Consider the following 22643-nt stretch of genomic DNA (forward strand, 5'->3'; position numbering starts at 1 on the left):
GGCTCCATGACCTTGGGCAGGTCACTCCACCTCCTGAAGGCCCAATCTCCACCCCTATAACAGTCTCTTTCATAGAAGTATAGGACACAGAATATTTTTGTTCAATTTTTATGTTATCTTTTGTTTTCACATTACCTTCTTTTCTATTTATGTGCATATGTGTGTATGTATATATATATACATGTATACATGTGTGTATGTATATATACATGTATACATGTGTGTATATAAAATACGAATATCCCTCTTTCTCAATCGCCAGTTCAATATCAATCCATCCCTCTGAAACAAGATATAAATAAGAAAAGAGGTAGGGAAAATCAGTTCACCAAAACAAATCAACCTATCAGCTGAGTCTGATGGTACTGGCAATGTTCCATACCCATAGTCTCCCCCACCCTAAATGCAACTTCTTATCTCTTCTCTGAATCCATACTTAATCATTATAACTACAAAAGCATTCAGTTTCATTTTTTTTCTTTCCATTTTCATTGTTATGGTGTAGCTCGACTTCCTAGTTCTGAAGACTTTACCCTGCACCAATTCATGGAAGTCTTTCTTTCCATGTTTCCCTAAATTCTTCATATTGTCATTTCTCATGGCACAGTGATATTCCATTTAATTCCTATACCAAAGTTTATTTAGCCATTCCCCATTAGATGGATATTTACTTCATTTTCGGTTTTTTGCTACTACAGAAAGTTCTTCTATACTTTAGTGTATACTGATAACTTTGGAGAGAGCAGTTGCAGTCGAGGTTGGAAGTCTTAACTCTTGGGAGTTAAGAGAGTGAAAAGTAAAGAAAGTGGAGGTACCTATTGGAGACAGCTTTCTCAAGGAATTTAGCCAGAAAAGGGAGCAGAGATATAGGACAACAGCTAGGAGGGATGGAAGGACTGAGGGTTTTTTGAGAATAGCAGAGACATGAGAATGTTTGTAGATTGGTAGGGAAGCAGCCAGTTGTCATTGAGAGATCAAAAATTAGTGAGAGGTCAGGCTGGTAGAGAAGGCAATCTACTGCAGAAGATAGGATGTCTGTATAGAAGGGCAAGGAGAAGGCCACTTCATCATGTGAGACAGACATGAAGAAAATGATAGTGGCAAAAGGCATCTGAGTAATGGGAAATGAAGAGTAGGGAATAAGAGGAAGCTTTCAGAGAATGGTTTCAATTTTTTGCAGTGAAATATGAGGTAAAGGTCTCAGCTAAGGGGGGAAGGGAGCAGACAGGGGGCCTTAGGATATTTGAGGAGGGATGAAAAGATTTGGAAGAGTTGCTATGAAGAATGAGATAGTGAATCATTTAGGGAGATGTTAAAAAAATGCTTTGCTGCAGGGAGAACCCCATTGAAATTGTTTAATATAAAGTTGTCATGGACCCAGTCAGCACAGTTGTGTGATTTTCTCCAGCTTCCTTCAGGAGAACATGTGTAGGAGTGTGGACAGTGGATGGTGTAAGTGACCCAAGGTTGGGACTTGGCAGGGCAAAATTAAGGGGGTTAGGAACTTAAGAAAAAAGGACAGTGTAGAGTTGAATTCACTAAGGGGTCAAAGTGGGGAAGGGAGAAGACTGTATCCAGTGGAGGGATTGAGGTCACAGTAAGGACAAACAACAGGGTTAGGGGTAATAAGGCAGAAGGAGAGGTAGAATGACCACAGATTATGACCAGAGAGTTCATGAATATGTAAGTAGAATGCTTGTGGGTGATGGCAAGATGAAAGCTACAACCATCTATGTAGGTAGCTGAGTTGAGGTGGAGGAGTAGGTCATAGGAAATCAATCAGTTGAGGAGCTAGAAGGTTATGTATTTGAGTAAGTATCAGTATGTATACCAAAGTCTTGTAGCATCAGGGGCAAGAGTAGGGAAAGGATTTGGCTCAGGAAACTAAGTTTATGTCAGTGCCAACCACTGAGTTTTAGCATGGAGACTGTGAGCCAGGAACTGCATTTTTTGAGGAAGGTAGGAGAATGTCCTGGAGTCAATAGATAACAGATACTAGAACCTTGATTTGGATTGAATAAATCTCAAAGGAGAGGGGATGGAGTAGTGGTGGTGGTAGAGGATAAGTCCAGAATTGGCAATAGGGACCATGGAGTATTCTGACTTCTTCATCTTAACCAGTGAGTGGGTGCTATAAGTGAAAGTGCAACCAGTGTTGGAAAGGGTGGCTAGGGTTGCTGTGTCAGCAGGAGGGAGCCAGTTCTTCAAGAGAGTCAGAAGAGAGAAGGAATGATAAAGGAAAAGGTTTAAGATGAAAACAAGTTTGTTAACTGTGGAGCCAGCATTCCAGAGAGCACAGTGGAACTTTAGAGTAGGACATAAGATGAGAACATGGGAGTAAGCAGTAGGAGAAAATGTTTGTATGACGCCAGACAAGAGTTCAGAATCACTGAGATTGGGAGGGTGTGATGGAATGAGAATTCAATTTAATAAACATTTATTAAGCACCTACTATATGGCAGGCACTGTGCTAAATATAAGAGGATGTTCATAATTGAGAAATTAGTTCAGCAAGTTATCATTATCCCCAGGGGCCAGGCATACTATGTGGATGTGGGGCAAGCTGACTCTTTTCCTGAGATAGAGGATCCAGGCAGAAATTCACCAAACACTGAGTCTTCCCCAGAGGAGAGTTGTCCCAGGGCACCAGGCAGCTAGTATGGATGCGGAAAGGAGGGGAGGAAAGTGGACGGATTGCCCTCAGTACAGAGTTATAGCAGACTGGAGAATGTGCTGGGAGGGCAGTAGAATGACTGCCCTAGACAAGGACCCTTCTCTGGGGCAGATGTCAAGTGGTGTAAAGAGTTGTGGCAGGACTAAGAGGGTGCTGAGAGGGTAATGGGATGGCTGGCCCATATTTGATACAAAGATTTATTTTAAATGATAGCTTCCCTTCTTATCCTAGTTGCATTGATTTTGCTTGTGCAAAAGCTTTTCAATGTCACGTGATAAAATATTCTGTTTTATCTTTTGTGATCCTATCTGCCCCTTGTTTAACAACTGTCCCTTCACCATAGCTGTAAATGGTACTTTATCTAGTTTTCTTCTAATGTTTTTATTGCATGACCTTTAATATTCAAATCGAGTATCCATTTTGAGCTAATTGTATAATAGGTGGCTTCAAACATGATTTTTGGAGTCACAGAATGTTATGTGTTTCAAGGAACTTCAGAGATCCAATCTTCCACCTGATAAAATAATTCCCTCCATACCACCCCATATGAGAGGCTTCTTCTTGAACATGCATAGTTACAGAGATACCTCACGAAACAGTCTATTTAATTTATAGTCAGTTCTGCATTTTAGAAAGTTTATTTAGTACTAAATGGGGAGGGAGGGAGGGAGGGAGGGAGGGAGAGGGGAGAGAGGGACGGAGGGAGGGGGAGAGAGAGAGAATATGAGAATGAATGAGGGGAGGTTCCTGGAGGTGGCAGTGTTTAAGCAGGACCTTGAAGGATAGTTAAGATTTTTGACAGGCAATTACTGGATGGGGGATGGCATTCCAAGTATGAGTTGGTAAGGAAGTCCCTCCTTTTTCATTGAGCCAAAAAATGAGTAGACTTGCATAATATATTATTTTTCTTGTTAGGGAAGGAGCAAAATTAGAGACTATGAGGCCTGATTCTATTGGAACTTCTCAGTCATTTACTGGTTCCCTTTTGGTTAAATCTACATATTTAGACTGTGCTCAGGGGAAGTCATTTATTGGGTTCCACAAGGCTCATGGTGTAGGACATATTAGATTCTTGATAAGCTTAATATATCTGTATTAATAATTAATAGGATAGCCCTATTGTTGCTAACTTTAAATCATAATTTGATTCAATTCATTCCATTTAAAAATGTGACCACAATTCTAAAATTCCTATATATATGCAAAAGATATGTAAATATACATACATATATGTAGATAGATGATAAGAATGTAATCAATTCTAAGGTCCCTCTCATTATTCCTAAAAGAATTACATGCTTGTGGTAAGCAAGACAAGCTACACTGCCATTTCTTGGATGACATTTAAAGTCTGCCAATGGGCGTAACTTCATTCTCAGGAGATTCCAATGAATTCTCTGTGGAAGATTGCATGTGTGTTTTTTAAATGTAGCAATTTTAAAAATAAAATTTATTGGAAAAAGATAAGCTCTCCTCAACACAGACCTGTTTTGATTTTGTATTTCCTTAAAATCTGTTTTGTATGCTGCTGCAGGAAATTAAACCAGAATTGTCATCTTTGTCAAGTGTGCATGTACAATGGAAGCAGAGAAGATGGGGGGGGGGTGGTTAGGCACAGAATTGGGGAGAAGAAAGCTGCAGGAAACAATCATTCTGATTTGGCCTGGGATTTATTGTCATTTTGTTTGAATGGGAGAAAAAAATCCAACTTGGTCCTGGCTGCCTAGTTGAAGGGTTGTTGATAGGATGGGGTGAGACAAATTCATGCCTGGAACCTAATTAAGGAACAGCTAGGCCAGTTTGACTGAACTGTAGAATGCATGAAAGGAACTAATATGAAATTAGATTGGGAAGTAGGTGGGAGCCAGATTGTGAAGGTGTTTAAATGTCAGGCTGAAATTTTCTATCTAATCCTAGAGGCAATAGGGAGTCACTGAAAATCTCTGAGTGGCGGGAGGGTGTTAAGCAATCTGTGTTTTAGGAATATCAATATGGCATCTACGTGAAAGATATAAAAGCAAGAGAAGAGACTGAAGACAGAGTGACTAATTAGGAAGCTGTTGTGTTAATCCAGTTGAGAAGCAATGTGGACCTGAACTATTTGAGTAAAGATAAGGGGACAGATGTAAAAAGATGTTGTGGACCTAAAATCCACAAACCTTGATAATTGATTAGAATTGGGAGAGAGGAAAGAGTGAATGCTGACTGCAGGGTTGTAAACTTGGATGCCTGGAAGGACAGTGGTGGCCCTAACCAAAAAAGGTGAAGTTTGAAGAAGAGATGGGTTTGGAAGAAAATATGAGTACCATTTTGGATATGTTTAGTTTGAGTTCTCAATGGGACATCTAGGCTGGGATGCCCAGCAGGCAGCTGATAATATGGAAGTGGAATTAATAGAGAGATTAGGGCTGGAGATGTAAACTTGGGAGTCATGTATCTTATATGTACAAAGTTATTTGCGTGTTGTCTTTCCTATTTGAATGTGAGCTCCTTGAGGGCAGTGACTGTGCCATTTGTTTTTCTCTATATCCACAGCATTTAGGATAGTACCTGGCACATTGTAAGGGCTTAATAAATGCTATTGACTGAGACCACCAAAGGAGAGAGCATACAGAGGGAAGAGAGGAGGTCTCAGAAGAGAGTTTTAAGGGATGCCCAGGTTTAGGGATGGAGGATGAAGACTGAAAAAAAATCATTGGCTTTAGCAGTTAAGAGATCTCTGTTAAGCTTGGGGAAAGCAATTTTAGTGGAGTGATAGAGTTGAAAACATGGCAGATTAAAGCGGAGAATTGTTCTTAAAGATTGAGGAAACCTGAGGAGGCCAGTAAGGAATAGAGAAGAATTCCATAGACAAGGAGAAACTTATTTTCAGCAAAGTAAGAGGTGAGGTTCTCTACTGAGAAGAGGGAGAAGATTTGGGCTGAGGAGAGATGTTTATACAATCTTGTATGATTTTGACATATTCATTAGAAACTTCTTGTGTATAGGGGTGGGGAACATGAGGCCTTGAGTCCACATGTGGCCCTCACATGTGGCCCTTTGGCTGAATCCAAACTTCACAGAACACATCCCCTTAACAAAAGGATTTGTTGTGTAAAACTTGGAGTCAGTCAAAAGGCTGTACCCAAAAGACCTAGAATGCCACATGTGGCCTCTAGGCCACAGGTTCCCCACCCCTGTAGGAGAATATCTCTCCATTATGGACCCAAATGCATTTTTAAGTCAATAAACAATAACAAATTTGGTGGTATCTGAGTATTATCTCTATCAGTCCATTGTGTGAAAGAAAAAGATGTGCTATAGCATGTCACTTATGAAAGCCCACCTGTTCCTTTTTCATACCTTCCTCAATGTATGTGTAGATTATTTATATTTTTAAATGTTTTATAGAAATAGGGAAATAGGCCTATGGATGAGTAGTTATTGATATTTTTGTCTCTCTTTCATAATCATGTCTGATTTTTTTCCCCTGAAGACATTTGTAATAATATACGGTGCTTTAAGGTTTATAGAGCACTTTATATATATTATCTCATTTATTCCTGGTATCCTCTTCTCTTTCAGAAATCTTGAGAACTGATCCTTGAATGCTCTCAAAGTTGGATCCCTTGTACCGTGGACTTACTCTGTGTTTTCCTCCTTAAATACCTTCACAACAACCCCTTTCCAAGCTTTCTGTAAACTAATTTTTTTCTACACTTGTTGCTGATTTATAAGATGACACTACTCACAATTGTCCACCATTTTCATCTGCAAAATTTTAGAAATGAGCTAAACCAACGTTTTCCTTGGATACCTTATCTGTCTGCTTGGCCAGATCAAATATTTCCTGCCAGAAGCAGTTTCTATCTTCTCTGGGCTCCTTGTGGTTGATTACATCTGTTAAATTCCTTTAGGTATTCGTGATAGTCATAGTTGTTCTTTTTTATTTCCTGATTTGGTATAGATTTTAATATTTTCTATAACAAGTCAATGATATGACTGTACATAAATCACTTCCACACACCAATAATTAGCCATTTCTTGTTAAATCGATTAAATTTTTGTGACATTATTTGGTTGGTGTTTGTCATAGCCAAAGTCTTCCAAATCACTTCTCACTATAATCAGAAATGAGGCTTCCGTAGAGCCTATAAGCATTTGACCTCTCATTTCTTACTTTTGAACTATATTTTCCTTCCTTTATGAAGAAACTAATTATCATGATTGATTTCTAATTGGGAAAAATCATCAATTTCTTTATCAAATTTTTCTACCTCTGCAATAGATGTTGGTGCAAAAACCACCATTTATCTTCATTGTGATCTTTTTGCTAATACCAACGAGCACAGGAAAATATGATCTATCGTATCATGGTGTCCTTTGAAATGATATTTCTTGTTGACTTGGAAAGCACAGTAAAACATTTATTTGCATCTCCCAAGTAGAATCTGTATGCCATCTTTCCATTTAGCTCCTGCTTCCTTTTGTCTCCTGGTTTCATTAACGGTGAGAACAACGTTGATTGATACGATTTAGTTTTACCAGTGGGCGTCCATACCTTGATCATTGCAAAAGGAACTCTCATGCAGAGTAGTACCAGTGGTTAAATTAATGTTTATAACTGCTCTAAAAACTGCGTGAGCCTCAGCATCCATTGACTCTCTGTTCTACTACTCTGCCACTATCACTGTAGAAAGGCAAGGGCCATATACAGGACTAACAACTCTTCGTATTTTTCTTTGTTTTAATGAGTTGCCAAGGCTAAATAAGTCATCATTGAAATATCTGTCCACTGGTGACTTAAGCATCACTGTATTTTGTTAGACCTGTCCCCCCAAATCAGAGGCTTTTAAAATATATAAATATATTATTATGTAATATAATTATATTGTAAATATATAAATCAGCCAAAAAAAGATATGGTCTCAGATTATATTCATAGAAACTTGGTATCTAGAGTGAAAGGCATGATTGTTCTCTTGGATGCTGGCATAGTATTATCGTCAAGGACCTTCAAGGCCATCTTTTCTAACCTATACCTGGACAAGAATTCTTTCCGAAATATACCTGACCAGTGGGATCCAGCTTCTGCTTAGTAAACTCTAGTGGGGGGAAAACATCCCTGCTTCCCACAGAAGCTCATTCTACTTTAGGATACCTCTGTTTGGAAGTTTTTCCTCACATCAAGACTAAATCTGCCTCTTTGAAATATCCACCCATTCATTGCTTCTAGGGGCAAGCTGAACAAAACCAATCTCTTTTCTACATGACATCCTTTCAGATACTTGAAGACAGCTGTCAAGTTTCTCCTTCCCCCACCCAATTTATAATTTGGATAGGAGTTGAACCAGGAATATGTAGCTAGGCATATATAAAGAGGATCATCCCGAGAGTCCGAAGATTTGAGTTTTAGTGCTAGCGCTGCCCTATAACATCCTCTGTCTGGCATTCAAAGCCCTGCATAACCTGACCACCATCCCTACCATTCTGGTCTTCTTACACCTTACTCCACACCCCACCACACACACATACACCAAATACTCTTCCAGCCAGTGACACTGACCTTGCTCTTCCTCGCACAAGACACTCCTCCAGACTCCTGGCTCCTTTCAAGTCCCGACTGACATCCCACCTTCAACAGGAAGCATTTCCAGAGTTCCCTTAATTCTAGTGCCTTCCTTCTGTTGAGTATCTTCAATTTACCCTATGTATACCTAATTTTTACGTAGTAGCTTTTTGTATGTCATCTGCCCCCTTAGATTGTGACCTCCTTGAGAGCAGAGGCTGTCTTTTGCCTTTCTTTGTTATCCTCAGCTTTTAGCACAGTCCCTGGCACAAAGTAGATATTTCCTAAATGTTTATTGACTGACTAGATGTATATCCTTTGCTACTTTACTTCATCTCTCTCAGACTCAGTTCACTCCTGTGTAAAAAAAAGTTAGACTAAGTGATTTCTAAGATCTTTGAGAGTTGACAGAGCAGACCGGAGTTCAAATCCTGACTCTGTTACTACCTGTGAGAATTTGGGCAAACCATTTAAGCTCTTGGGACCCCAGTTCCTCCTCTATAAAATAAGAGGGATGGACTAGATAGCCTCTAAGGTTCTGTCCAATTCTATTCCCATCTTCTGTTTACTTTGTTTTGTGGTGGTATTGTTGTTCAGTCATTTCAGTTCTGTTTGACTCTTTGTGACCCCTTTGAGGGTTTTCTTGGCAGAGATACTGGAGTGGTTTGCCATTTCCTTCTCTATCCCATTTTACAGTTGAGGAAACTGAAGCAAACAGGGTTAAATGACTTTCTCAGGGTCACAGAGCTAGCAGGCATCTGAGCTTCAATTCAGATCTTCTAGACTCCAGGCCTGGTGCTCTATGCAAAGAGCCACCCAGCTGTCCCTCCTTCTGTATGTATCTCATATAGTATAGGTCGTCTCCTCTGTTTGAGTGTAAGTTCCTTGAAGGCAGAGACAGTTTTTGCTTTTTTTATTGGCTAAGCCGCATACCTGGCATAGTGATTAATAAATATTTGTAGATTAACTGGCCGAGCCTTCCGACCTCTGAAAATAATCATTCAGCAAACATTAAGTGTTCACTGTGTACTGCTGGGATAAATGAAGCATGATACCTGTGCTCCAAGTGATAGACATCTAGTAGTAGACAGGCAAAATGAATTAGCAAGACTTTAATGTAGTAAAACAAAAATTAACTCATTTGAAATATCATGATGATAACCAAATGAGATCGTAGATTTAGAAATGGAGAAGACCTTTGAAATCATATAGTCCATCAAACTCAGTTTATATTTGAGGAAACAGACACTCAAAGAATTTAAATTATTTGCTTCAGGTCAGTTTTAATCTCAAATTCCTATCTGCTACTGTCAATCAATAAACACTTATTAAGGGCCTACCAAGCATCAGGTGCTGTTCCAAGTGCTGGGGATACAAAAAGAGGCAAAAGACCCTCCCTGCCCTCAAGGAGCTCATAATCTAATGGAGGATACTACAAGCAAACAAATATATACAAGTAAACTATGTACAGGATAAATAGGAAATAATTAAAAGAGGGAAAGCACTGGAATTAAGGGGGGTTAGGGAAGGATCGGTAGGAGGTGGGATTTTAGGCAGAACTTAAAAGAAGCCAGGGACTTCTGAAAGTGGAGCAAAGGAGAGACATGGAATCAGCCAGAGAAAATACCCAGGGCAGAGAGACGGAGCGTCTTGTTCAACAGCCAAGGGGCCAGTGTCAGTGTCTCTGGAGGTACCTGTCAGGGAGGCTGGAAAGGTATATGGGGACGGGCTTTGGATGCCAAACAGAGGATTTTGTATTTGATTTTGGAGATGATGAGGAGCCACTGGAGTTAATTGAGTAGGGTGTGTGTGTGTGTGTGTGTGTGACATAATTGGAGCTTTAGGAAAATCACTTTAGGTGCTACATACTGCTATCATGTGGGAAGCCCAAATCAATTAAATTTTTAACAATTCAGACAAACTGGAGCAGAATAATGGCAGTTAGAAAATCTGCCCCCACCACACACCCACCCACCCACCCACCCAGAGGAGGAAGCTGTACTCCCAACATAGGGTGTCTCAATAAAGCCCATAGAGATGAAAATCTTTTGCAAATTAGTCTAGTCTTTCTTCTGGAATAATTTCTTGTTAATCCAGTTCACCAATCATCCCCTAGGCCAGTGTTAAATTGCTGCTGCCTGCTTCCATCCTTTCTCCCAGATCTGATCCGATTGCTAGCACTTCCCTTCTGAGTAGAAGGGAAGAGACCATCTAAGCCCCTTTTCAACCAAGAGAATTTCTTTCCTATAAAGTGACTTGAAAGCTTTTCTCTGTGTAATACTGTGGATTTCTGCTTCAGACCATAAAATGCCCCGGGAATCAGGAGCTGGAGCCAATGCAGCGGGATGAGAATGAGACCAAGAGCTAGGCTTTCCTCCCAATCCCACAATCAAATCAAAGATTCATTTTTAATCAGAAGACCATAGGGAAAACTAATAAAACTATGCTGGCTGTTCTGAGGGCAGCGTTCCTTGTCTCTTCCCCAGAGAAGGCCAGAAACAGAGACACAAAGGGCCTCAAGCCCCAAGCCAGGAATAGCAAATGTAAGTCTGTCTGGACTGTCTGTCCTCTCCTCTCATTTGCAATTCATCCTGGCATCTTAACACACCAGCTTCCTACTGGGCTTTCCCCTTTGGAGGGTACATGTTGAAAATGACCGTGTCTCCCCACATTGTGGCTGGGTGATGACAGCAGTTTTTCATAATTAGGTCAGTTCTTTGGGTCCAGAGACAGTAAGCAATGGGGACCACATAAAGGAACTGGACAAGCCACCTCAATGCCTAGGTATTCCAGCCTCTCCCTACAGCTCAGGTAAAATGATTCTCCAAAGTCAGGAAGCAGGAGAAACAATTTCCAAGCCAAATCAAAGGTCTAAATAAATGCTGTATGGGAAAATGAGAAGCAGGGGATGACCTTTTTTAAAGACTTAAAAGAAAGCTTTGACCTCTCACTTTGGGCCAAACTGGTCTGCTTTCCATTCAACACAAGAGACCCAATTCCTATCTCCCTGCCTTTCCTTAAGATGTATCTCAGTCACTATCTTCTGCATGGAGCCCTTCCTCATTCCCCCTTTCTCTGATAGTGCCCTCCCTCCCAAACTACCTTGTCTTTAATAACTTTGTATAGATTTGTCTTTATTTACATTTATGCTATATGTATTTACTGTATGTCATATGTACATATTTTTTATATGTATTTGTCTCTTCCTATTAGAGTGTGAGCTCATTAGGAGAACAGATTGTTTCAAACCTAGTACTTGTATCCCCTGGGTCTGGTACCCAGTAGGTGTTTACTAAATGATTATTGCTTGATTTAATCAATAAACATTTATTAAACTCTTACAGTGTGATTGTTGATCGATCCCCCCTTGTTACTCACACCAGAGTGGATTCTCTATCTGGGGTCTAATCTATTCCGAGAGTTGTTTTTATACCACAAATGACTTCACCTCTCTCAGGCTCACCAACGTTCTTATCATAGTTTCACTGAGCAAGACATTTCCCCCTTCTAGGCTTCAGTTTCTATTTTTAAATGATGTGGTTGGACTACCTGTTAAGGTTATATTCCTAGCTGTAAAACCCTTTGAATTCTGTCCTTTGATTCCCCAAAGCACAGGTTAAGAAGAGGAAGGAGGTAAAAGTACTAAGCAATCTGTCTTTTTCTTTCATTCAGGCTTTTGAGCTTATGAAAGTGACACACGGCAGAGACCACAGCCTGGTAGAAGACCTGATGCTGCTTTTGGGAGACTGTGAGGCCAATCTGCAAGTGGCATGAGAGGCCCTGACCCTAGGCCAGAAGGTTACCACTCTGAAGGAAGAAGGCTGACCATATCAGGCCTTGATTGTCTGGATTAGGTCACAAACATTGGAGTCTATCAAATGAGCTTTCTGTTTGCTGTGTGAACCTCACCTCTCAAAAATGCTGTGCTGTGTTTATCTAGGTGTCTAGTGGTGTCCGTGTGGTTTGCAAATAACAGGAACCACTGAGTTAGAAGGAAACTAAATTATAATAAACAGAAGGTTTGGTGGGCAATGCCATCTGGCAATTTGTGGTGGATGTTTTTTTTTTCTTCCTTATTAGCAATCTTAGCTTGCAAGGTCTCAGTGTGTGAGATAGAGATTCAATTCTATACAATTGATTCATCTGCATTGACTGAGTGCCTACTATGCGTGTGAGGTATGATGCTAGGCAGTGGAGACAGAGAGACAAAAATGAAACAGTATTTCTCATTCTACCTGTGAATTCTCTCCTCCCTCCACTAGCAGATTTTCATAATTATTATTTGGGGGAAAAACCAGTTGTTTTTCATTCATTTCTATGCAAAAACCTAGAAGCCTGTCTGTGAAAAGATAGATTTTTCATGGAAAATCCCATGTATTCACGTTTCCCTTTATACCTGCAGCTCAAATTTAGGGAAATGAAGATTTTAATCTAATTCTTGGAAAGAGATCATTCTGAGCTACCATTACCATCTGGTATTAGAACAGACAAGGTATGTTTAATGCAAAAAGAAAAAGTGAGCCTCAGTGTCCTTCATGAATTTTCCTTCCCACTCCAAACACTGTGTGAATCTTTGTCACTGTCACCACATGGGTTTTTTGTTTTCTTTTTGAAATAAGGAAGGTTAGAAAGGAGCCCTGGAGTTTAGACTACACCTTCAATGTGGGCACACTCCAAGGCTCTATTCCAGGCCTTCTTTTCCCTTTTACACTCTCTCTCATGGTGACTTCATCAGCTGACCTGAGTTCAGTTATCAGTTTCTAGGTAGGTGACACCCAGATCTTTATCTGGTTCTAGTCATTTTCCCCCCTCATTACCAACTGCATTCCAATTAAGATGACCCCCACAGGCATCTCAAACTCACATCCAAAACAAAACACCACACTGTTCCCAACTTCCCTGTTTCTGTCAAGAAATAAGTATATTCATATGTCCATCTTCCTTCCTTCCTTCCTTCTCTGTAGGTATTTCTACATATAGAGAGATATGGATAGATATACATATATACATACACACACACACACACACACACACACACACACACACACACGCACATATATAGATATCTATATTTACAGATGTACATGATAGGTGTGCCCATTTAAGATATGTATGTCCATATGGGTTGTCTAAATGTATTGACGGGGGTTCACAGCTTGCATAGACAGGTGTCTCTAGAATCTAATCTATTCTCTCCAAGTGAAACAATGATTTCCTACCGTGATGAGAGCAGAAGGGCTGTGACTGGGCATTTGCTACTTCACCTCATCTCTTTTCGAGAGGTTATCACACTAAGCTGCCCCTCTCAGATATTGCTAGTCCAGGGATACAATGGATTCAGAAGAAAAGCTGCTTCTGTGGTCACTCACAAGGAGAGAGGGTAGCCTCAAGCTTATAGCCACCAGCTTGGCCCCTTTCCACCAAAAACTGGTCATAGAAAAGATCACAAATAATGAATACTAAGCAAACCTATTTATCCAAGCAAACAGAAATTAGAGAAGTTATATAGAATAAAATAAAAAACACACAAAAAGGAATGAATTCTGGAACTTCCAGTCACATGAGCAACAAGACGATAACTTAGGCATTTTTTCTGATCCCCATGACCTCTCACATCTTTCCAAGGCAGAAATTATGTGCCAAGGATAAAGCAGCTTTAGCTATCTTCCTGATCTAAGACACCCAGAATCAAAAAAAGGTAAAACAACCCTCAAAAAATCTGTAAACAGATGCTTACTGATCTGAACTTCACCCAGCACCTCAGCACCTCTCCCTGCCCCCATGCCACCAGCAGTGAGACTGCACTGGCTGACCCAAGAACCCGACACAGGCTTCAATGAAAACCACTCCTCCATTTCAGTCCTCCCCTCCCTCTTTTCAGTACTGTGAAGCCCCCAGCTCCAGGCCATAAGAGATTTGCCCAGGCTGCAAGAGAAAGCCAGGCAGTTACAGCTCCTCAGGAGCAGAAGGCCACCCAGGGCCACAGCCTCGTAGCACCACTGCTGAGCCAGAGAACTGAGGAAGAGGAGGAGTGGGATGGGTCAGGACAGGCCACACTATATGTTGGGGGAGAGGAGGAGACTGGGCCACACTTCACTAAGCCTGAGAGAAAGACCATAGCACCCACCTAGGGCCAATTTTAATGACCCAAAAGTCATGTGCAGCCGAGATCTAAGCTGGTGAATCATGAATTGCCCATCATGGGAGGAGGCTGAGATGCTTTGAGATCTAGCCTCCAAGGAAATCACAATTAGATGTGAGAAAGTCAGAAAGTTTTTGGTAGAAAAAAATGAGGGGAGAAAAAGACTGAAATTACCAAAGTTTTCAGAAAGAAGAAAACCCAAAGACCTTGAACATAAACCAATAACTCAACAGGAAAAACTAAAAACAGAAGGAAATATGGCCTCCACATCTAGTAAACTAGTTAAGGCATCTATCAATAAATACTGAAAAACAAAGGGAAATGATCCAACCTTTGTGAGACAGAGACATATGAGACCCCATAGAATTTGAGAAGAACATGGAACCACCACATGCTGTTCTCGAGTGATTTAAAAGAGAAATAAGGATTATGAGAGCCAAATTTATGGCCTAGCACAGCAAAAATAATGAATAGAATAGAAAAACTGGAATCTGCAATGTCAGTCTCATCAAATAAACAAATGAAAGAACAATAAGTTGAGAGTGCAGATAACTGAAGTGAAAGACAATCTAGAAGAAGAGAAGAAAAAAATTTTCAATAAAATACACTCACTACACATATTAATCTTGTAGACAAGATACACAGAAACAACCTAAGGATCATAGGTATCCTAGAATAGCAGGACAGGACAAAAGAATCATAATGAAGGAAATAATAGAAGAGAATTATCCGGGACTTCTGAACATATATAAGAAAATTTCAATTGAAAGAATTTACAGATTGCCTCCAAGAGAAGACAAACTAACCAAAGTCTGCAAACTCCAAAATACAGAGTGGTTAAATTTAACAATTCAATTCAGAAACAAGTTCTGCAAGAAATAAAAAAAAAAAAGACTTTTAAATATAAAAGAAATGATATTCAAATAATACAAGACTATGCTGTATAACTAGAAAATGAAGGGAAAAATAGAATAATGTGTTCCAAAGAGTAGTAGAGCCAAGGATGCAGCCCAGGTTGAGCTATCCTGAAAATCTGAGCTTATAACCATGTAGAAAAAAAAGATGTTCAATAATTAAGAAGAGTTTGAAACATTTTTAGAAAGAAAACCAGAACTGGAGAAACTATTTGCTTCTTGAATATCCCCAAACGAAAGAAATGCAGGGCGAATGAATAAATGCAATAAGCAAGGATAACAGCAACAGTGTGAGAACAGAAACCAATTAGAGGCTTCTTTCTAAATATATACAAGGAGGGGCAACTAGGTGGCACAGTAGGTAGAGCACCAGCCCTGGTATCAGGAGAACATGAATTCAAATGCGACCTCATACACTTGACACTTACTAGCTGTGTGACCCTAGACAAGTCACTTAACCCCAATTGCCCACAATTAACCCCAAATGTACACAAGGAGATGGATGAAAGCCAGAAATCTCATAGAGATAACAGTGAAGTAGAGACAGCATTAGGGACTGAACCTGGCAACATCCTGCCTACACGTCAATGATTTTTTTGTGGGACTATATTACAACATGGGAAGGTATATGAAGGGAGGGAGGGGAACAAGGAGATAGAGAGGAGTGCATGATGTGCTGAGATCAAACTAAAGACTATCCAATGAGAGGTGGTTCTATGTGGTCTCAGAGAAGAGTCTACAAGGGAGTGGGTGAGGAGGGGGGTGGTGAAAATGAGAAGGAAAGGAGATCTTATTTTGGTGGTGAGAGGAGGTTCTGCTGGTAAATGCTTCTATAAGTGAAGAGAGAAGGTCTTTAAAAAGAGATAAAAGACCTTATACTGGGTGACGCCTAGGGGACTTGGCATTTGAAAAGTCTGCTTATCCTACAATGGGAAGGAGGGAGTCAGAACACCCGGGGGACAACTGGAATCTGTAGAAGTAGGAGAGCATAGGCCTAAGAAGGAGATCTTTAGACAAATGTGGAGTGGGAAGTGAAGGTAAGGAAGGGAGGTATAGCATTAAGGCAGAATTCATGACTTCGAAGAAGATCATGAGAATGCCTGAATGGTTCAGAATCACAGGATGTAAGGAATTCTCTAAGTAGAAGGCAGAGGAATTAAAGCATTTATTCAAGCTCCAAAGTATCAGACCCAAGAACCAATGCCCCCAATTTGATATCGTGGCCAAAACCTTCCAGATCCAATAAGCCCACCTCACAATAGTAACCAGGAGGTTACAGAAAAATATTATGGCAGCAAGCCAAACCATACTTGTCCTTACCCCCAAAGCTAGGGCCCTCCTGTAAGAAGATCATTCACAAGTCCCAAGCTCAGTTTCTGCTCCTCCTAATCCTCAGTTTCTCCAGCTTCTCCTGCTCCTTCAGCTTCTCGGCTTCTTCAGCACCTGCTGCTTCAGCTTCTGCTCCTCCAGCTTCGGCTTCTGCTGGTTCTGCTTCCACTGCTCCTCCTCCTCCTGCTTCTGCCATATCTGGCCTCTCCAAGCTCTGTTCTCTCTTTTTATACAGTCCTTAGACATCATCTGATCGACTAAAGCATCATCTGATCAACTAAAGCATCATCTGATCAACCAGAACTTAGGCACATACTATTGGCTCTGGTCCTAGCAACTCCCCTTAGGGCCCTGGGAGCTTCATGACCACATGGGCTTAGCACCTAATAGGGGTTTGGGGCCTACTTAGGAGTGAAGATCTAATCAGACCTCCCTTTGCTGGCCCCACCTGGAGCCCCACCTGAAATCTATTCATATGCGGGTGGGGGGGGGGGAGATCTTCTCACTTACTGAATGCCTTTAGGGTATAGATCAGTAGTGGGCTGCATAATGAGGGCAGTAGTGATAGGGGAGCCCTGCCATGGGGGCAGTGTCCTCTATGATACCTGTAATAAGTGGCATTGTTCTGGGAATGAAGCACAATGGAAAAGGGGCATCCATGGGGCAAACTCTAAAACTCAGTGGCAGAAACCTCCAAGAGGGGAGAACCTAGAATGGATACCTTGGAAGCTTTGATTATGTGAGGATTATAGAGAAAAGAGAGAGACCAGATAATTATAGAAGTCATGAATTAGAGAGTACCCTCTAGAGTAAACAGAAAGAGAGAGTGGATAATGAAAAGAGTTGAGAGAAAACTTTTTTGTAAAGGAACACCAAAAAAAATTTTTTTAAACTAATGAACAGAATTAGATGAGGGGAAGGAGAAAAAGGTGTTATCTAAGAGGAAAAAAAGGGGGGAAGGGAATTACACAGCCAGATATAAACATAAGAGAAAAAGAAACTGTTAGAAACATACTTACAATGTCTAGGAATAATCAATACTCATTGGGAAGCCAGCAACATTTTAACTATAGTTTACATTTATTCCCCCTGAACAGAGTGCAGGAGAAAGTACAAAGGACTCAGGTGGATGCCAATCCTTTTATAGACCCCCACCTCAAATCTCCCACCAGGCCTTTCATTGGCCAGATGCAAACCCTTGACTGTCTATGTCATGCCCTTCTCAAGTGGCTTATTTAAGCATGCATCTAACCTTTCACCTGACTGACCAAGGCCTGGTTTCTGCTAAAGCTGGGGTGGAGAGGGAGGATGAGGGGGAGGAAAAGGAATGCTTTCAACTCTGTGGAAACAAAACTGCTCCCCTGTTTCTAACAGAAACTAATAAACAAAACCCCAAGGGAAATGGGTAACAAATGAGAAGAGGGGATGAGGAGTGAGCGGAAGAGAGGCAGTAGGAACAAGGCCACCTTTAAAAAATTATTAAAATCACTGAAGGAACATAATACTATGTTTATACAGAAGAAAAGAGAAAATCACAACTTGAAAAAAAACCATTAGAGACAGATGGAGGAAAATATAAACCTAACTCATAACTTTAAATGTGAATGGATTAAAAAATCCAGTAAAATGGAAAAGAGTTATAGATTGGATGGGAAAATAAAACCCTACAATCTGTTGCTTATAAGAAACACGTTTCAAAAACACACAAAATAAAACTGAAGGGATGGATAAAAATTTACTGTGCATCAAGTAGGTTCCAAAAAACCAGGAATTGCAATTATGTTATCTGACAAAGCAAAAACAAACATTTGAATAATAAAAAGGATAAACAAGGAAACTATTATCCTGACAGGAACCATAGACAACAAGCCGATATTAGTAATAAACTTATACACTCCATATGCCTTAGCATTCAAATTCATCAAGGAAATATTAGTGGAGCTAAAAGAAGATACAAATAGTAACATGATGGTGACAGGAGATTTCAGTATCCCTCTCCCAGATTTGGATAAGTCTAATAGAAAGATAAACCAAAGGGAAAATAAGGAACTGCATAAATTTCTAAAGAAACTAAAAGGCAAAAATAATTTTTAAAAAATTAAAAGAATCTTTTAAATGAGGCAGCAAAACAATATACATATTTTTTCAGCACCATGTAGGACTTTTACAAAATTCACTGGGCACAAAGAAACTACAAATATTTAGAAAGGCACAAATAGTTCATATATTTTTTACAGACCATAATACAATAAAAATAGAAATAGGTTCAGGAACTATAAACAAAAGATACAGTTCCCAAATAGAGTTTTTGTTGTAGTTTGTCCTTCATTCTCAAAGAGGACCATGACATCAGGGAGGTCCAGTGGTAAGATACAGATCAGTACCATTGAAGATGGCCCTAGATGCAGTGGGAGACCAAGCTTGGCCTTTTTAAGCTAAGGTCTTTAACATATATCAGTTTGACTGAGGCAACACCCATTCAGTGATTAAGGATAGGTAAGAAATGAGGCAGAGAATAGCCTCTTTTACCTAGTTAAAAAAAATTGAATCTCGGAGGGAAAGATCCTTAGGGTTTCTGGTCAAAACAGAAATAAATGCTGTTTATATTCACCCTGAGCCCATCAGGGCCCAAACAATAATCAAGTGGGACTTGGCCTGGAAACTACCATTGGCCAATTAAGGACAGCCAGAGTAATTTGGATCCTTAAGAAAAACATCTAACCCATAAACTCCAAGTTATCTTGTGAGGTTTCAGGGATCAAAATTTATGTACCTTTGGGCAGAGTACCTGAAGGCAAGGGTACGATAGCCTATGTGGATAAAGGGGAGTCAAAGGGAGAGGAGGAAAGAGAGAGAGAGAGAGAGAGAGAGAGAGAGAGAGAGAGAGAGAGAGAGAGAGAGAGATGAGGGAGGGAAGAAAGAAAGAAAGAAAGAAAGAAAGAAAGAAAGAAAGAAAGAAAGAAAGAAAGAAAGAAAGAAAGAAAGAAAGAAAGAAAGAAAGAAAGAAAGAAAGAAAGAGAAAGAAAGAAAGGAAGGAAGGAAGGAAGGAAGGAAGGAAGAAAGAAAGAAAGAAAAGATCTCCCAAACAGAGACTTAATAATGAAATTTAAACAATGAATGGGTCAAAGAACAAATCATAGAAACAATAATTATGTTAAAGAGAGTGATAATGATGAAACAACATAACAAAATATCTACTATGCAGCTAAAGCAGCCCAGAGGGAAGGGGCAGAGAATGATACCCTTATCAAACATTCATTAACAAAAGAGAAAATTAATGAACTGAATTGTATTTTAAAAATTAGAAAATCAACAAATAAACCTAAAATTAGCACAAAAGGGGAGATAATAAAAATTAGAGTGGAAATAAATCTAAAAGCTGGTTCTTTGAAGACCAAAATTGATAAACTCTTAGCTAATCTGATGAAAAAAAGGGAACAAAAAAATCAAGTCAATAAAAAGTAAGTGATCAAAATTGCAGCAAAACTATAAGAAATAAAAATAATCAGAACATATTATGCACAATTCTATGCTAACAACACTGAAAAGACAAAAGAAATGGAATACCTTTAAAACTATAAAATAACTGGGAAGTGGAGCCAAGATGGCAGAGTGAAAGCAGGGACTCAACTGAGCTGTTCCCCAAATCCCTTCACATACCTCTAAAAAGTGACTCTGAACAAATTCTAGAGTGGCAGAACCCACAAAGTGACAGAATGAGGCAGATTTCCAGCTGAAGACAACCTGGAAGGTCGACAGCAAGGGCTGGAAAAGGAGCTCAGTCTAGCACAGGCCACATCAGCACAGACCCAGCCCCAACACAGACCCAGCCCCAGTAAAGCCAGGGCAGACCTTGGGAGACTGAATCACTGGCAGCAGAGGAAGTTTCCAGACTTCTCAGCCCACAGACACAGAGATAACTTAGAAGGTCAGTGGGAGGGGTCTGTTGGAACTAGGTGAGAGAGGAGCACAGTCCAGCATCGGGTGTGCCAATACAGCCCTGGCCCCAGCAAACCAGGAGTTGTCCTTGGGAGTGACCGGATTGGTGGCAGCAGTGGCAACAGCTGCTCCTGGAGCTATCAGCCCACAGATAGAATGTGTAAAAATCACCTATTTCGACTTGTCAGAGACAAGATGATAGAGTAAGGAGTAAATCACTCTCATCCTCCCTTATTGACCTTGAAAAACCCAGAGAAAATTGCCCAAAGGAAAAAACCTGAAATAGTGGAAACAGAAGAAAGACAAGGTGCAGTAGTCTTTTAGCTCAGGAGGCTAGGGGGATTAATGGGAAAGATCCCCCTTGTTGTGTCCGAAGAGGACCAGTACAGGATGGGAGAGATCCCAGTAAGCCAGCAGCAAGCCCCACCTCTGCAAACCAGCAAAAGATCTTGAGCCCCAGGATGGTGGAGCAGGCAAATGCAAACACCAGGCCCACATCAACTACTACCACCAGCTCTAGCTCAGCACCAGGTAAACTACCAGAACATTGTAACCTCCAGCTGCCAGTACCTGAGGCCCCAGCACACAAGACTAGTAACCAGGCCCTTGCCCCCAGCACAAGAAACCCGGGACACTGGCCCTGTGCCCCAGAAGCAGAGATCAACTTTAAAAGCCAGAAAAAAAGGGCAAACAACATGAGCAAGAAGCAACAAATAAAAACAATGACCATAGAGAAGTATCTTGGTGACAGGGAAAAATCAAAACACAAATTCAGGAGATGACAACATTGTCAATATACCCACATCTGAAACCTCAAAGGGGAATATGAACTGGTCTCAAGCCCAAAAAGCCTTCTTGGAAGAGCTCAAGAAAGATTTCAAAAGTCAAATAAGAGAGATAGAAGAAATTCCTTTAAAAATACAGTTGACAAAATGGGGGAAAAAAAGCACATTGAAGAAAACAACTCCTGAAAAAGTAGAATTGACCAAATGGAAAAGGAGGTACAAAAGCTAACTAAAGAAAATAATTCATAAAGAATTGGGCAAATGGAAGCTATTGACTCTATGAGACATCAAGAGTCAGTCAAACATAATCAAAAGAATGAAAAAATAGAAGAAAATATAAAACACATCATTGGAAAAACAACTGACCTGGAAATCCAGGAGAGATAATTTAAGAATTATCAGTCTACCTGAAAGCCATGACAAAAAAAAGAGGCGGCATAACATCTTTCAAGAGATAATCAAGATAACTGCCCTGAGGTCCTAGAACCAGAGGGTGAAATTGTCATTGAAAGAATCCAATGATTACCTCCTGAAAGATATCCCACATTGAAAACACCAAGGAATATTGTATCCAAATTTTGGAATTATCAGGTCAAGGAGAAAATACTGCAAGCAGCCAGAAAGAAACAATTCAAGTATCATGGAACCACAGTCAGGATCACATAGGACCTTGTAGCTTCTACATTAAAAGATCAGAACGCTTAGAATATGATATTCTGTAAGGCAAAGGAGCATGGACTACAAGCAAGTATCAACTGCCCAGCAAAATTGAGCATACATAATCTCTCAGGGGAAGAGATGGCTATTCAAAGAAATAGGGGACTTCCATGCTTTCCTGATGAAAAGACCAGAGCTCAACTGAAAATTTGATCTTCATATATAAGACTCAAGAAAGGCATAAAAAGGTAAAGAGGAAAAAAACATGTTATTCAATAAGGGCAAATTGTTTACATCCCTACATGGGAAGGTGATACTTGTAACTCTTGAGAACTGCATCTTTATTATGACATTTAGAAGAGATATACATAGACAGAGGGGGTGGGTTTAAGTTGACTTGGATATGATGATAAAAAACCTAATTAAATGGTAAAAAGGGATCACAATGGGAGAAGAGGAAAAGAGGAGACAGAAAAGGATAAATTATATCACACAAAGAGACATGAAAACATATTACAGTAAAGGGAAAGAAAGGAGGAAGATAAGCATTATTTGAACCTTACACTCATCAGATTTGGTTCAAGGAGGTAATAACATACTTATTTAGGTATAGAAATCTAACTTGCCCCATAGGCAGTAGGAGGGGAGGGGAAAG

The 22643-nt window shown here is 40.1% G+C and overlaps 1 protein-coding gene across 1 annotated transcript in view; it reads left to right on the plus strand.

Moving 5' to 3' along the window:
• The window catches only part of SMYD3 (SET and MYND domain containing 3), a 1057397-nt gene extending 1045133 nt beyond the window's left edge, over positions 1-12264 (plus strand). The window contains exon 12 of the mRNA XM_036758267.1: positions 11895-12264. Coding sequence (XP_036614162.1) covers positions 11895-11996 — 102 coding nt within the window. The 3' untranslated portion in view covers positions 11997-12264. The remainder of the gene's footprint in view (positions 1-11894) is intronic.
• The last annotated feature ends 10379 nt before the right edge of the window (positions 12265-22643 follow it).

This window comes from Trichosurus vulpecula, chromosome 4 (assembly GCF_011100635.1).
Source record: "Trichosurus vulpecula isolate mTriVul1 chromosome 4, mTriVul1.pri, whole genome shotgun sequence".
Lineage (NCBI taxonomy): Eukaryota > Metazoa > Chordata > Mammalia > Diprotodontia > Phalangeridae > Trichosurus > Trichosurus vulpecula.